The sequence below is a fragment of the Trachinotus anak genome, unplaced genomic scaffold, assembly GCF_046630095.1.
Source record: "Trachinotus anak isolate AG129_WGS33_773 ecotype Australia unplaced genomic scaffold, CSIRO_AGI_Tana_v1 ptg000019l, whole genome shotgun sequence".
Taxonomy (NCBI): domain Eukaryota; kingdom Metazoa; phylum Chordata; class Actinopteri; order Carangiformes; family Carangidae; genus Trachinotus; species Trachinotus anak.
The window spans coordinates 5,179,712-5,194,935 of NW_027273870.1; the positions used below are offsets into that span (position 1 = coordinate 5,179,712).

A 15,224-nucleotide genomic window follows, 5' to 3' on the forward strand; every position below is an offset into this window, starting at 1 on the left:
ATTAGTGTATGGATTTGAGAGTAGACCACCAACTTGTAACCAGTTTATCCTTTCCCTGTCTGAATGACCTTTTGAAGCTTGGAGGACATAAAATTGTCAAGTAATTCAGTAAAAGTGAAGCAAAAACTACAGGATCCAAGCATCACAATCCACTTCAGGCCTGGAGTTTCACTCACCCAAACTATTCTGAACAAATACTTAAAGCCATTTACTAGTGATGCCTCTTTGTTTAGGTAAAGTTGTCTTAAAACCTATGAGGCAAGCATCCCATGACTTTACCACCAAAGCTCAACAAAACTCAAATCACACATTTAAATGCATGAATCCACCTGAACTAAAAGCTGCTTAAGTACAGGTTGAAAACATAAATGTATTGGCACACATGCATGTGATTAAGACCACCTGGGTTTATACTATCTCTAAATTATTTTAAAACCAACCACCCATAACAAATCTTTTAAACATTTTATTTTAACAAAATATCCCAACCTAAAATAGTCTTACTTCGATGTCAGTAAACGTACAGCACAATGTCAACCAGCTGAGCAGGTGACTCCAACATCCTCTAGTTCCATGGCATAAAAAAAACAAAACAAAAAAACAAGACATTAAGACTAAAGTGATGCAGTACTGGTTTCACTTTATCTCATCTTAAATACTGCAGCCTTATGAATGAACACAGCTAGACTGAACTGGTCCAAATTAGATGAGGAAACAACTTGTTCAGAAGCAGCAGAATCTGTTTGACGTTACATACACACAAAACATGCACACACTCATACACACACACAAACACTTATTCTCTGGATTAAATCCTGTTGTTGGATTACACAGGTGCAGATATTGCATACGTTTAGTTACAGAGATAAAAAAGAAAACCACATTCTCACCACAATAACAGTTCACCTTTATGTATAAAAACAAAAAGTAAAAACTAAAACTTTGTTCAGTCCAGCTCTTGATTTTGGTGGTTGTAATAATACAGTACACAATTACAAAAAAAAAAGATGAAACCTGCAAAATTAAACACAGATCACTTATTAAAAAAAACTTCATCTTTACAGTATTTCATCAAGAGCGTTCCTCGTTCAGTTTGACACGTGTTTAAACTAAATATCACCAAAGCACTGACATGTGCAGTTTTACTCAGATTAAGGTCGGGCTCCATACTGCAGATTCGATTAAGTCAATGTGTGCACTTTTGCTTTGACACTTGTGGCCCTCTTCCTTCTTCATAATACAATCCAGGTGCATCGGTCACTATCTGCCAACACTTGCAGAGACGAGCCTACAGGTGAGAGGACGAATGGGATTAGGATTAGGACTCACACATAAACACACAAATGAAAAAACAAGTTTGCAAGCATTCCATTCCAGGACACCCGGTAGTATTCATACTGGCTGACTGGACTCATTTAACATGTCACAGTAGGGGAAAAACACATGTAAATAATACAACAAGAATTACTAATGGTTGTAGTTTCACATTACATCCCTGTTTATCCAGTCATATTAAATACAGTATTAACCATTTGTGTGAAATTTTGTCACAATTGCTGTGTAAAGTCTTGAGTATTGGCTAAAAAATATTTTGTGAAGTCACCCTGACCTTGACCTTTGACCACCTAAATCTCATCAGTCCGTTCTTGAGTGCAGGTGAATGTTTGTACCAAATCTGAAGAAGCTCCCTTGAAGCATTACAGAGATATTGTGCTCACAAGGCCAAAACCACATTTTGTGAGGTCACAGTGATCTTGACCTTTGACCTTTAGCCACCAAGTGAATGTTTGTGCCAAGGAGTTACTGAGATATAGTGTCCGCGAGAATGGTATGGACAACCTGAAAACAATATGCCTCAAGCTCTGGCTGTCGTTGGCGTGGAGGTATAATGAATGACGGTTAAATTCCATTTAGCAGCTTCAGTTTCAGGGTCCTAGTATGTTGGCTCACTGTCAGCTAACTGGGACACTGGGGCACTTAAGCAGTATGTGTGTTGTACGTTTGCCTCATACTGACAAGAAACCAAGATCAAGCTTATATGGAAATCCAAGTAGTTATGTTGTATTTGGCTCTTTTTATAAAAATTTGCATCAATCATCGCAGACAAAGAAAAGTTTTGTGCACAGCATGTAGTGCAAAAGTGTGTCTGACTGAGGTCACTTTTATTTTGTGGTTTATTATTTCTGACCTTTTTGGTAACACTTTGTTCGTATCAGCTTTAAATAGGGGTGCAATAAATTCCCATGTACACAAAATACACTACACTATGTGTGTGCAAATGTGTATACAACTCACCTTTGTGTAGAGCTTCATTGGTCATGCGATTGATATAGCGGGAGCTGCTCTCTGGAACCAGCCACTTCATCACTGTATTCACACAGGACTTCCTGTAAGAACTCCACACACTCCCACTGACAGACACAAAGATCAACATCTTTAGCACAACAGAACTAAACACCGGGCAACAAGAAACAGGGAGACAGACAGAAAAGTGCGCAAGAAGGGTGGCAGTAGTTCCTCACCTGGTCTGACCTTTAACCTCTGTAAGGTCACCAACACCCACAGTGCAACACACACCTGTGTTTAAGTCCCAGCTAACCTGCAGATTGGAATGGTAGGTGTTTGGCCTGCGGACGAAAGACAATGGAAAGGAGACTTAGTGATGATTGTTGTTGAAGACAAAGAGACAATCAGGAATAAATGGGAGGGCTGCAGAAAGTTTTGCGTTAAATGGCACAGAGTTCAATGGTAGAGAGGAAGACTAATACCTGCAGTGCTCCTCGTCTGAGTTGGAGAACGCCAGTAACAGCAGACCAATGTTGATCATCACGGTGTTGGTCTCTGGACACACCTGATATACAACAAACACATATTGTCTCGATTGCACTTCCTTCCTTGGTTGTTTTTCAGATCAGAAACATAAAAGCTAAAATATAATCTACTACAAAAAATACAAAATGTCAAACAAGTTAGGAAGCATGTATATTTTTATTATATTTCTGTTAAGTTACTCATTATGTGACTGAGATTGAAGGTACCCTAGGTACGTACTGACCTCTAATATCACAACATCATAGTCACTGAAGGAGCAGAACTGAGTGGCCCACGCAGCATCGCTCCTTATCACCTCATTTATAAGATACTCAAAGTCCAAAGTCAACTGCTCAACACACACACTCTGCAAGCGAGAAAACACAAGTTAAAACTTGCACAAAATCCAAGAGCAAACATTACATATCTCCACTACTAACACAGGTAAATTATGTTTCCTTTTAGGTGACTGAACATGAATGCTTTATGTAATTACACTTAAAACTGAACATACACAGTAATTATGTAACCACAGCAGAATAAAAAACAAACGAACTGAAGGGAGGTTCACTCACAGAGGTTATAGACTGATACATGCAACTACTGAAAATGGTCCCAAAGTGATTTGACTTTTAGATGCAATTGTGCAACATTTTAATCAGACTGGACATTAACATTAAAAGCTCCTTTGTTATTTAAACCCGGGCAAAATCCCAGACAAACTCAAATATGCTGCTAGCAAGAAAACCATCACATAGAAATGGCAACAGCCAAACCCTGCAACAAAGGACAGCTGGACTAAACTGTATGGAGAAATTGATCTTTACCTTAAGACTGTGATATGTAAAATACTGGATAAAATTGACTACATTTAGGTGTCATGATTAGAGAAACAATGACACTCACCTGTCCATTGTGTGGCCCAGTGACCAGCTGCAGGTTCCGTCCTTTCAGATCAGTGACTGTGAAAGGTAGTTGGACCTTATCATCTTCATAACCTAGAGAGAGAGAAACAGGGAGAAAATGCTGGTCAACAGCTTCAGAGTTGACCTGATTAGATTCACACATTGAATCACTCATTCTCTGTGTCCTCCTCTTTCTCTCACCTCCTGTGTTCTGATCCGCTGTTCCTGGCTGTTGGAGGCGGTAGTGCAGGTGTGAGTAGTTTACATATCCAGGCTCGCTGGGGCCGACCTCCTGTGATGAGCACGGGGTTGGAGGGGACGAAGGTGAGGAGGAAGAGGACGCAGGAGACATCACTTGCTCTGGGCACTGATGCAAACTGTGGCGCACACCTGATGTTGATGCTTGTGGCAAACTAGTCCGTCTCTCCTCCTCCCTCCTCTCTCTACAATCCTCCTCCTCTCTCCTCCTTTCTGTTATACCTTTGTCTCCAAGTATCTGTGCTGCCTCTTTTTCACCGCTATCAGCTGTCCTCCTCTCTTGCTGGCCCTCAGTTTCTTTCCCACCTCCTCCTCCTGCTTGCGCCCGCCTGAAGAGGTCAGCAGCAAACTCCCGGGCTCTCACGGCTGCCTGTGACTGGCTAGGAGAAGAAGGGATTGGAGCGGGCCTACTAGACGGCAGTCGGCTTTCAGGGAATCCCTGAGGTGCTGAAGAAGACGAGGCCAAGGAGGAGGAGGAGGAAACAGAGGTGGAGGCTTGACTTGACAAAGCTGCTCTTTTTGTGTAGAGGATTTGTGATGACTGACCCTGCTTACCTGCAAGGGACAGATAAAGAAATAGAACTGAATGCTGACATGCAACTGCTGAACATCTGCCTGACAATTAGCCAATCTTAGATATGAATTAATAAGAATACACATATTACCTGAGCAGAGTGAGATGCCACAAGCCACTAGAGAGTAGCTAGTGTTTAACAAGATCACCTGATCCTTCTTCAGCTGGAAAGCTGGCTGGAAAGTTGGGAACGGATACACCACCTGGTACCTGCTGTTCAGTACATAGCCATGCTCAAGACAATCCCCACTCCCTGGGGAGAAACCAAGAATACGGATGAGTGAGAGACAGAAGCAGTAAGGTCAGTAGAGTAGTACATTTGTGTGTGTACTTACCTGTGCGTATGGTTGTAGCTGAGGGAACTGGGCAGCAGTGAGAGCAAGGCTTAGGAGGAGGCATGGAGGCAATGGTGATGTAGATATCTCTATTGTTCTCATCACTCATCATCAGGTTCATCAGTACAGAGCTTGAACTGCGTGTACTAGCAAGAAGAAACACACATGGACTCAGAATGACTCATTACAAACACACTGCAATAACATAACTCTGTTTGAAAATGAAACGGCTCCATATGGCTGATGATCCATGTGTTAATTATTGCTTACTTGAAGCCAAAGATGACAATTTTGGAGTGGTCGTTTGGCCACTCACACACAGTCAGGTACAGGTCACTGTAGATTTCCTCGCCTGCAAACAGACGCACATGATGGACCTGAAGACATAAAGCAGACATGAGACAACGGACAGGATGAGAATACATTCAAATGACTTAAATAAGTTTGCATGTGAATCTGCTGGCTATAATGCACTGAGGATCCCCTTACTTGTTTGAGTCTGCTGTGCAGGTTGAACTCCCACCAATAAAGATGGTAGGTATAGAAAGAGAAATCATCATCTTCCCCACAGTCGCTAGTGTAGGACAGAACATAGCGGCCGCATTTGGTGAAGCCAAGGAAGATATGTCTGGAACCATAAAGGTGACAAAGTGTGGACAAATGTAATAGGTGTCTTGACTTGAACAATATTACACATGATAAATTCCCACTGTGAATGCAGTGGTCACTGGCACGTATGGATGCAACAATCTGGTTCACTGGATCAGTCGTGGCACTGCACTGGTATTGGATCCCTAGTCTATCAGCAGGTCTGCTGATAGGTAACTGAGGTAATCAGGATTGGGAAAGAAAATCTGAATGAGTGTATCCCTACTAGCAGTCTCATATCCACATAAAGCATCAACAGGCCTGACTTACACACTGATGATCTCATGGTGTTTCAGAGTTTTTAAGGTGCTTAATCAGAACAAATCCGTTTAGTAAGCAAACAGGTACACACTGACCCTGCTCTCAGGAACTCCTCGCTGACAATGTTTTTCAGTGGGACACACACTCGAGGTGGGAGCTTCCTGAACAGACGCTGAGAAAACTGTCCCGACAGCTGCAGAACAGGCCAGAGAGCGGAGACAAATGACAACTTCAAAAACACAGTGCAACAAGAAGCACAGAAACGTGTGTAAAAGATTGAGCATTTTTGTAATATTTGCAGATTAGCTATTGCAGAGGTAATGATGCTGGATAAAAAATTCGGTTTTATTCAGTCCCAGGCAGAGTAATCTGAGCAATGTGCCTGAAAAGCTGATGACTTTCAGCACACATACAGCAGACGAGTTGTCTTTGAAGTAAAGCGGTTTTCTTTCAGTCTAAAGGCACAGGTTGCCTTTATGGGCTGCGGTTTAGCAAAGCTAACGCCGACTGGGCTTTAACGTTACAATATAACAGGTATTTGCCATGAACTGTGATTACTAGCATGTTACCACCCTGCCAGCGTTACACGAGGTCAAGATGCTAATGAGCCCATTGACAAACCAAACTGGGACAAATGCCGAGAAACACCGCTGAGGGATTTGTAATTTGTAGCATTAGCTAATTAGCCACCTTCCAGCCATTAGCTGTTAGTTGGTTAGCCGCAGAGCTAGTTAGCAGCTAGCTATAGCCTCAGAGGCTCCTAAAAACAAAGCGGCTTTCACAGAAGCGGTCTCACATATTTATGAACCACACTTTTCGTGTCACATTTTGCGGATTCATGCCTACCTTCCCACGCATAAGCAGCTTCACGACATGGTCTTTATGTTTTCTTTGAGCTTTCTGTTTGCCGTCGTCCTTTTCTGATTTCGAGCTGGGCGCCATCTCTCCGTGAACGGTTGTCCCCCGTCGCACTCAGAGCCGCGCTGATTGGCCCACAGCCTGCACGAGACTGCCCTCACTCGCGGCTGGACACATCCATCAAAACCAAAACAAAGGTAGGCCACGGCAGAGGTGACATCCTGCGAGAGGGCCACTAGAAAGGACCCAAGTCTGATACTACTGCCACGTCCAGTCTCATTAGTAAAAACGTGAAATCAGACAAACAAGATGTGACTTTTCGTCATATGTCGAGCATTTCGTCTGACAAACAAACTCCCAAACACAATACTGGTGATGAAGACACTGGTATTTTGAAAGTTTTTATTTTAATTATTTAAAAACAAGTTGTAAAAAAAAAAAAAAAAAAAAAAAAAAAAAAAAAAAAAAAAATCAGCATACAATAACAGAATCTATTGGAGAGAGAGAAAAAAAAAATCTTCCAACAATGAAGTTGTAGAAATTAAACAGAGGGCAGTCAAGCATACAAACACATACATGCACACACAACCAACCTACACACTGTAGGACAGTTAGTGCGTTTTTACAACCATACATTTTTCTATTCAGTAGCATACACTGTATACAGACGCACACAACCCCCTGGACGAAAATAATTACAATGAATAAAACCAAAATAAGAAATGGTAGCAGGGAAAAATATACCTGCAACTTAAACATTGGGAATGTTTTTTTTTTAAAAATGAAGTTTAAAAAAAGTACCAAGAAAACAAAAAAAAAAAAAAGACCAAAAACTTTGCAACTGTCTTTCTTACAAACATAATTTTTGAATATATTCAAAATACTGCTTGACAGTTTTTACCCTCAGGAAATTGAAGGGGAAAACCACTTAAATGTGAGTCAGTGTTGAGATGCTGTTGTGCTAGCTTACAAGCAAAATGCTTATTATTTCACATTTAAAAACAAAAAAAAACAAACAAAAAAAACTATCAGATGTATTACAAGGTGTGGGTGAGGTGAAGGGGCAAACTGAACAGTAACAAAGTAGTTGTTTAGTGCTTTGTTCAATGCATGGGCAAATTCCCTTTTTCCTTTCTTCAATTTTGACTTTACAAAACAAACAAGGAGGTTTGGAATAGAAAATATCTGGGTGGATGAGTAAACCATGGTCTTGTGTCTTATTGAAGCCAAAAAGGAAATCTCTTGACAGAAAAAAAACAAACAAGTCCAGAGAAGCATCGAAACCGTCCAACAGACCAAGCCACTTGTTTACTGGGCCTGAAAAGAGACATCACAGGCAAAATGTAATTTGAACAGCCTTTATAAAGAAATGAATATTCTCTCACTATGAAACTAAAACTTGCATAACACTAACACTGCCAAGTTCCAAATGCATTTGGTTTTTAGAAAACTGAATGACAGCTAATTATTCTGCCTGCACACAAACTAGTATTTATCTGTTCACTGCCAGGATGGTTATCCAACCTACAGCCATTTATCTAGAATCCTCACATTACATCCATGTGGCAACACTCAAAAGAGGAAAATTAAATGAAGACGTACACACTGACTGAGCAAGCTTTATTTAAACTAACATCTTCTTATTGTACTGACTGTCATAGTTTCTCATTCTATACACAAAAAGGCACAGGAAACAGTTGGGCAACCAACTGTTGGGTAATAAATGTTTTAATCAGTAAATACATTCTGGCAGGGCATTGTTTTTTGCTTACAAGACTTTGGCAGCAACAAGGTTTATTTTCAGCACTGGTTATGTATGGGGTACCTGTTGTCCCTGCTGTTGAGCAGCTCCCTGTCCAGGTGCCTGCCCTGCCTGTCCATAATAGGCAGCCTGCTGTCTGTAATACTCAGCCCAGGCTGCACTGTAGTCCTGCTGGCCTCCAGCTGCAGCTCCTCCTGCTGGGGCTGCTGCACCTGGAGCAGCGGCTGCCCCTCCAGCTGGCTGGGCTGGAAAAACACAATACATAAACACACTTGTTATTTGCTCACAGTCATGCAATTGTTTTATTTTGCATGGATGAATGATTAATATTAGTAACATACTATGATAATAACATAACATAATAATAGCACAACCAATACTTAACAGGCTGCCTGATACTTTAATTCTGAGGAAAAATTATTTTTGTGGCTCTCTAAATGTGTTTGAAGTTGTATATTTCATTTAATTTAAAAGCCTCTTCTCAATTTATTCTTGCTTTGAACATACTTAATACTAATAAATTCTTATTTGTCAAATAATTCCATAATAGTTAACTGTAGATTTAAAAATTGGGCTTGTCTCTTCTGGGCAGTCTATGCATTTATTTCACTGCTTAACAAAGTCTTTGAAACGGGGGATTTTAAGTTCACTTTAACAGACAAAACCTTGTAATTCAAAGTTCACAATTTACCCCAATACATTCTGACAAAACTGGGCTTCAGTAGATCCCACTTACTCATGCCCATCTTCTTATAATACTCCTCCCAAGCCTTCGTGTAGTCTGGCTGGCCTCCAGAGGTCTGTGCTGCTTGGCTCTGGTCCCCAGGTGCTGCTGCAGCAGTGGCTCCTGGAGTCTGGGCTGGCATGGCACCCCCTGGCTGTTGGCCATAGTATTGTGCATAATATGCTGCCCATGCTGCGTTTGGGTCCGCTGCCGCTTTACCTAATAGTGGGAGGGGGAAAAATGAAATTAATCAATCAAAAAATACAAAAAAAAAAAAAAAAAAAAAAAAGTAACAGCATTTGCTGTTAAGTATAGATACAAATGGGGGGGGGGGGGGGGGGGGGGGGGGGCAGGTTAAGTGCACAAAATAAGGTACTCACTGGGGTCATGAGGACCTGGGGCTTGCCACTGCTGGTAGGTACTTCCCCAACCCTGAGGACAGTACTGGGGACCACCAGGTGCAGCTCCACTGCAGAGAGGGACAGGACAGTTAAGTACTTAAACTAATTCTTTGTATCAGTCACACCTGCAGGAAAATTAATTAAGTATGCATTCAAGTGCTGTTTGTGAGTTGTACTTACTGGGGAGCACCACCAGGAGGCCCTGCATTATATGGGTTGGGATTATAGGGACCCATCGGACCACCTGGGCCTCCTGGACCAGGACCACCACCCACTGGACACAATGGAGCCTGGAAAAAAACAGGAAGAAGCCAATTTAAGAATCTGTTAATTTGATTGCTGTGCAGCTAGTTAAACCATCTATCCTTTTCTATTCTGCGAGTTACTTGAACTTACCTCAATCTTCTCTTCTATGAGCTGTTTTGCATGGTCAATCTGTTGCGGGGACCCTCGGATGATGAACAGTTTGAAGTTTGGGTCACCGTTTGGTGGCGGCTGACGAGATATTTCCACAAATGCACCAGTCTGTTGGTTGATGGACTTCACATTCTCTCCTCCTCTGCCTATGACAAGCCCACATTTGTGAGCAGGAATGGAGAAGGTCATCTCTCCTCCTGGAGGACCCCAGTTTCCCTGGCCTCTACCCCGCCCTCGCCCACCAGGCGGCATCCCTGCACCAGGACCTGGGGGGCCCTGTGGCGAAAACAAACCACATGTAAGGTTTAACGATTTCTGTGCTCCGCCAATGACAGACATGAAAATCAACTCTGCCTCTGGATCTTTGCACTTACCCCCTGCCCACCCTCCTCTCTGGCACGGATGCTCTGTAGCAGGTCAGTGATGAGTGAAGCAGCATGCTGACACTGGTCTGGTGGACCCATAATATGGGCTATTTTATCAGGACCTGTACCATCATCTGGAAGAAATGACAGGGACAGACAGGTTTACAGATGAAGGCTTTTACAGGGACTGAAAAAAGAAAAAGGATGAACTTCAAGGGTAGAAGAATTTCCATCTAAACAGTACAAATTATTCATTTTTGAAAAATTCACTATAGTCTCAAAGATATGGATTCTTATCATATTAATGACATTATGTAGTCCAATATTCCAAAAATGTTTGGAGGTCACCTGGTTTAAACTGTATTTTCACTCCAGCATCGCTCTGGATCTTCTTAATCATCTCCCCACTACGGCCAATCACAACTCCCACAGAGTGGCGGGGCACAGCTATCTGTAGAATTAAAAGACAAAATGTGACTTAAAACTGCTGAGTCTAATACATTAAATTAAAATTATGGCAAGCATACATCATACCGTATATATTCAAGTCTAACGTCATATTTAAACAGACATGACTTACATCAATGCCGCCGCCGCCACCTCCTCCCATCCTTGATCCGTATTCATTCCTGTCTCCAAAGCCAGCATGATCCCTTTCTCGTAGAATCTCATTGACCATCTCTTTTGCTTGCTACAAAAGCAACACCAAGGAATACATGATGAAATGGTGTGACAGGATAAACAGGCGTATAAAGCACTTCCTCTTTACCAGAACGTTCTCCACAATGCATGAAGAGTACCTGCACTTTGTAGGGGTCTCCAATGATGCGTAGGGGTTTATCTATGTTAGGTGGCTGGGATCCATCTTGAATAAGAATCATTTTAACTCCAGCTCGCTCCTGGGAATTTGCAAGAGAGATGTTACATTGATTAAAGAGACATGGCAAATTAACATAATCTTAAGCATGTAACACTGTTCACTGGCTGCACAGGGCTTTGAAATTCAGTGATTATAGAAATCAGCACAAACCTTTTCCACATCATCATCCTTTCTAATATTCGTACAGTAGAGATGAGATATCCTGTAATTCTCACCTGTAGCTGTTTGATGGTCTCTCCTCCTTTGCCAATGATGAGGCCGGCCTTGCCTGCAGGGATGATCATCTCCTGCATGGAACCTGACTGCCCATTGGACGACTCGTGGCCCCTGGACACTATATCATCTATAAGTGCTTTGGCTCTCCTACAGGCAAAGTAAGTTGAAAAAAGGGTGATGATACGATTAAAGTACAGAAGTCGAATGCAGCATACGAGCAATTTAGTTAGTGGGTCACACTAATCTGACTTATTACAGACAGCGCAAGCAGCTCCAACTGGACCTAGAGTATGTTACAGACCTGGGCAGCTGCACTTTTAAACAGGCAGCACTTCAGACAAATGTGAAAACTTCTAAGAGGCAGATCAAGGAAAACTAAAGGAATTTAGGTAATAGTCTGGTTACAGGTTAATTTGAATATTTTCCCTATTTGGTCACGCTCAAACCCATGGTGGCCTGTTTCGTGTTTCCTTATGCACTTTAAAGTCAAAGTCAAACACAGGTAAATACACCTTGGCTAAAGCTGAGGGTGTAGCCTGTACTCATTAACCAACTTCAACAAATGTTAATAATTATTCTTAAAACTTGAACAAAATCCATTTCACGACATTACAACATTTTATTCTTATGTTTGGCAGTGCATGTTCTAGTGAATATTTTGTGCCCTCAGATGAGCTTCTATGGCTGTTAACCACCACTGACTTCTACCAATCACATGGCTATTTATGGGGAAGAAATGGCTAAGTTCAGAGAAAGGGCCATATTTGGGATCTCTGACAGGAAGTGCTGCCTTTATGGCTAAACTCAAAGAGAAGTTCTTTACCATTGCACAAGTAAACAGCAAATGGTTATAAAATGTTATATTATCCAATTTCCTAAGACAAAGCTAATCTTTAGTGATACATTATGTCATTGAAGATATGTAGTTTGATTAAACCAGCCATCAGTCTCTGGGGAAGTTTAGTAGTACCATTTCTCAACCTGTGACTGGAGCTGTTACTTCATCCCATAGACACCCATGAATGAAAACTCCCCAGAACACAAAACTCTGACAGTGTAATGGAGTAGTTGCATCAGGAACTGAAAAACCTATTATCTTAAATATGAATATGAAAACAAACTTACTCTATGGCATCTGGTGACCCTGTCAGAGAAACACTTCTTTCTGGAAGACCGGCACTGTCTGTGAATTAATATGAAAACGTGTCAATCCAAGAGCAACTGGAAAACCCATCGTACATTATATCTTATATCAATAACAATATATATTATATTATATTGTTAGTACATATGGGGGTAGCACACAGCTCACCATGAGCAATCTGGACCTTGCAGCCAGAATCCTGTTGTATTTTGTTAATCTGTTCACCTCCTCGGCCGATGACTTTAGGGACAACAGCAAAGACATATACATTTTAGTTTGTACACGGTGACGCAGGCATTATTTGTGTGTTTTAATAAATGTACGTGTATGTACTCACTGAGACCGACCATGCCATCAGGCACTCTGTACTCTTCTGTCATGGTGGAGGGTCTGACACTGCAGACAGGTAAAATAATATTATACAAAGGATCACGTTTCCGTCATAATCATAAGATCCAAAAGTGTTCATGTATCAAATAAAAATAACTCTATACCTTTGTTGGGACAGGGCAGCCAGCTGAGCTCCAATAGCTGTAAGAGAAGAAAAACTGTGAGTGGTTGAAAACTGAGCTGAGGGAGTGTTTTTAATAGGACCGACATGGGTATTCAACGTACACAATGCAGAATCTCTTTCACTCTGTGATGCTACCTTCTTGGCATCAGGTTCATCTGAAAACAAACGAAAAAGTGAGTTTTACACTTTGGACAAACAAATGCAGACAATGTGGCTGTTTGTACTAATTTGTTACCTGCTTCTTCCAAGGATCGTTTCTGTGGTGTGAATGGATAACTCTCAGCTCCTCCGTTGTTACTCGCTGAGGGAACACCGTCTCCGCCGATTTTAGCTGCAATCTACAAAGAGGTGAACACTATATGAAGTTTCTGCAGTACAACCTAACAATAATGAAGAACTTGCAGGGATGCAAGTTTTAAAAATATTTAAAAAACCACCATGGGCGGTAAGTGAACTTTTAAACCATACTGACTTATATAACTGTAACTGCATATAGAGACGTATCATCGCAACTTCAATGGCACTAAAAGATCAGTTTAATCATGAAGAATACTGACCCATTACTAACTGATGGTATCATTGGGGTTATCTGGGTTCATATTTATAATTGGAGGTGTGTCATTTGAAATATATGGTTATTTATCAGGCAAGGAGGATTTAACTAAAGATGGTAGGACTAAGTACTAAGTAGGTAGCATTAAGCCTTTTGGAAAGTGTAGGATCCAGTACTTTCGGAGCTTGACCCATACTGGAGATTAAAAGTTGTTAAATCTCTGTCTCTTCTACATCAATTTTGACCCTTATTTTTTTTTTTTTTTTAATGTGTCTCACAAGTGCTCAGACTTTATATAAGTGTAAGCAATATTAAATTACGAGTAGGTGTACTACTTTCATTTCTATTTAGTAAAACAATCCAATATAACCAGAATACTAACAGTGCCTTCAACTCGTTTGATCAATCGACAATATATATATATATATATATATATATATACTGTTTACCTTATTTATCAAACAAAGACTTTTCAGCTTCTCAGACCCTAACCTCGATTACAACAAAGACCTGTAATGTAGCATCACACTGGCCATCGATTATAAAAGAAATAGCCCCCGGGTGCTAAACTTTTAGTCACTAAATAGCTTTAAAAAACATTTTGTTCTTTTGTAGCTAGTTACCATCACAATGTCTCAAGGCAGTCAGTTAATCTTGCTTCAAGACAGCCATAATGCCATGACATTGTCGTAAATTGCTCATCTAAAATTAGGTTTCATAAACGGGGAAGGACGAAAGTTCACGTTCAGGTTACCGTTAACCATGCCAAACTACCATTGCTAACTTAGCTTAAGTAGCTAGTCCATTTAATTTGATTCAAGGGCCGTGGTGGCGATCGCTATAATGTTTACGTGAAAGAGTGACCTACATTTCTGCCGCCGCTCAGTGAAGCCCACAAACCTGCTCAATTGATCCCTCCACCCCAACGAGCGTTTCGAACAAATAAATAGCAATGCTATTAGCTAACTAGCTCGCTAGCTAGTTAACTAGAGCTAACGTCACGGGTAATTAAGCTAGCTGCTGTGTCCCAGTAGCTAACTAGCTCCCCGATCGTCTTCCCTCGTAGCTCCGCTCTTTGGTTACCTGTCTGGCTCGTTGAACAGCATCAGCAAAAGCGTCATTTTTCATCCCAGCGCCGACTCCGTTAGTCGGCAGACCGCCGTATTCAGACATGCTGCTCACAAGGGGCAAGACACACAGGGGGCAGGCTGGATAGCTTTGGCCGGGTCGAGCTGCGCAGAAGCGGGAAGGCTAAAAAGGAACGTAGCGGGGGACACCAATGTGAACCACGCCGGCAAACTTCCCTGCTTAAAACAACCAATCAGTGCTGCTTCCACCCGGGTTTTCTTCCTCTTCTTCTTCCTCACATTGTTTCGGGTTGATTACCAACGTTGAACTGCGAAAACACCCCCACCCCCTGGGCTGGAGTGTAGAGCGTCTATTAAGCCCGTTTATTTTTTTATACTTCTTAATCTCAAACTTGCATTAAGCCATTTATGGTTTAGAAACTATAATAGAATCACGTTAACAATTAAGGAGGGAAAATACAGATGGCAGTTATGGGTTTAATCAGATAAGAGTCGCTGGATTTTATTTTT

General features: G+C 41.4%; 2 protein-coding genes across 3 annotated transcripts; both read right to left on the reverse strand.

Moving 5' to 3' along the window:
* Window positions 1–451: 451 nt before the first annotated feature.
* On the reverse strand, window positions 452–6,778 carry dcaf15 (DDB1 and CUL4 associated factor 15). Its single transcript, XM_071503804.1, has 13 exons — window positions 6,639–6,778; window positions 5,888–5,985; window positions 5,373–5,511; window positions 5,154–5,260; window positions 4,884–5,029; window positions 4,640–4,801; window positions 3,918–4,529; window positions 3,718–3,809; window positions 3,056–3,178; window positions 2,769–2,851; window positions 2,523–2,627; window positions 2,296–2,411; window positions 452–1,288 (listed from the first exon to the last, which is right to left on the reverse strand). Exons 1-13 carry the CDS (start codon window positions 6,732–6,734, stop codon window positions 1,233–1,235), a joined length of 1,935 nt encoding a protein of 644 aa, XP_071359905.1. The 5' UTR covers window positions 6,735–6,778; the 3' UTR covers window positions 452–1,232.
* Window positions 6,779–7,105: 327 nt separating this feature from the next.
* On the reverse strand, window positions 7,106–15,041 carry khsrp (KH-type splicing regulatory protein). 2 transcript variants are annotated; one of them, XM_071503803.1, is made up of 19 exons: window positions 14,710–15,041; window positions 13,309–13,411; window positions 13,175–13,228; window positions 13,054–13,090; window positions 12,897–12,955; window positions 12,728–12,799; window positions 12,541–12,598; window positions 11,415–11,562; window positions 11,120–11,218; window positions 10,900–11,010; window positions 10,668–10,770; window positions 10,329–10,453; window positions 9,934–10,230; window positions 9,806–9,827; window positions 9,718–9,739; window positions 9,517–9,605; window positions 9,149–9,355; window positions 8,476–8,657; window positions 7,106–7,967 (listed from the first exon to the last, which is right to left on the reverse strand). In XM_071503803.1, exons 1-19 carry the CDS (start codon window positions 14,797–14,799, stop codon window positions 7,959–7,961), a joined length of 1,887 nt encoding a protein of 628 aa, XP_071359904.1. In that variant the 5' UTR covers window positions 14,800–15,041; the 3' UTR covers window positions 7,106–7,958. The 2 variants fall into 2 exon arrangements, with proteins under 2 accessions (XP_071359904.1, XP_071359903.1); XM_071503802.1 differs by having other exon boundaries at window positions 9,718–9,827; window positions 14,710–15,034.
* Window positions 15,042–15,224: the final 183 nt, after the last annotated feature.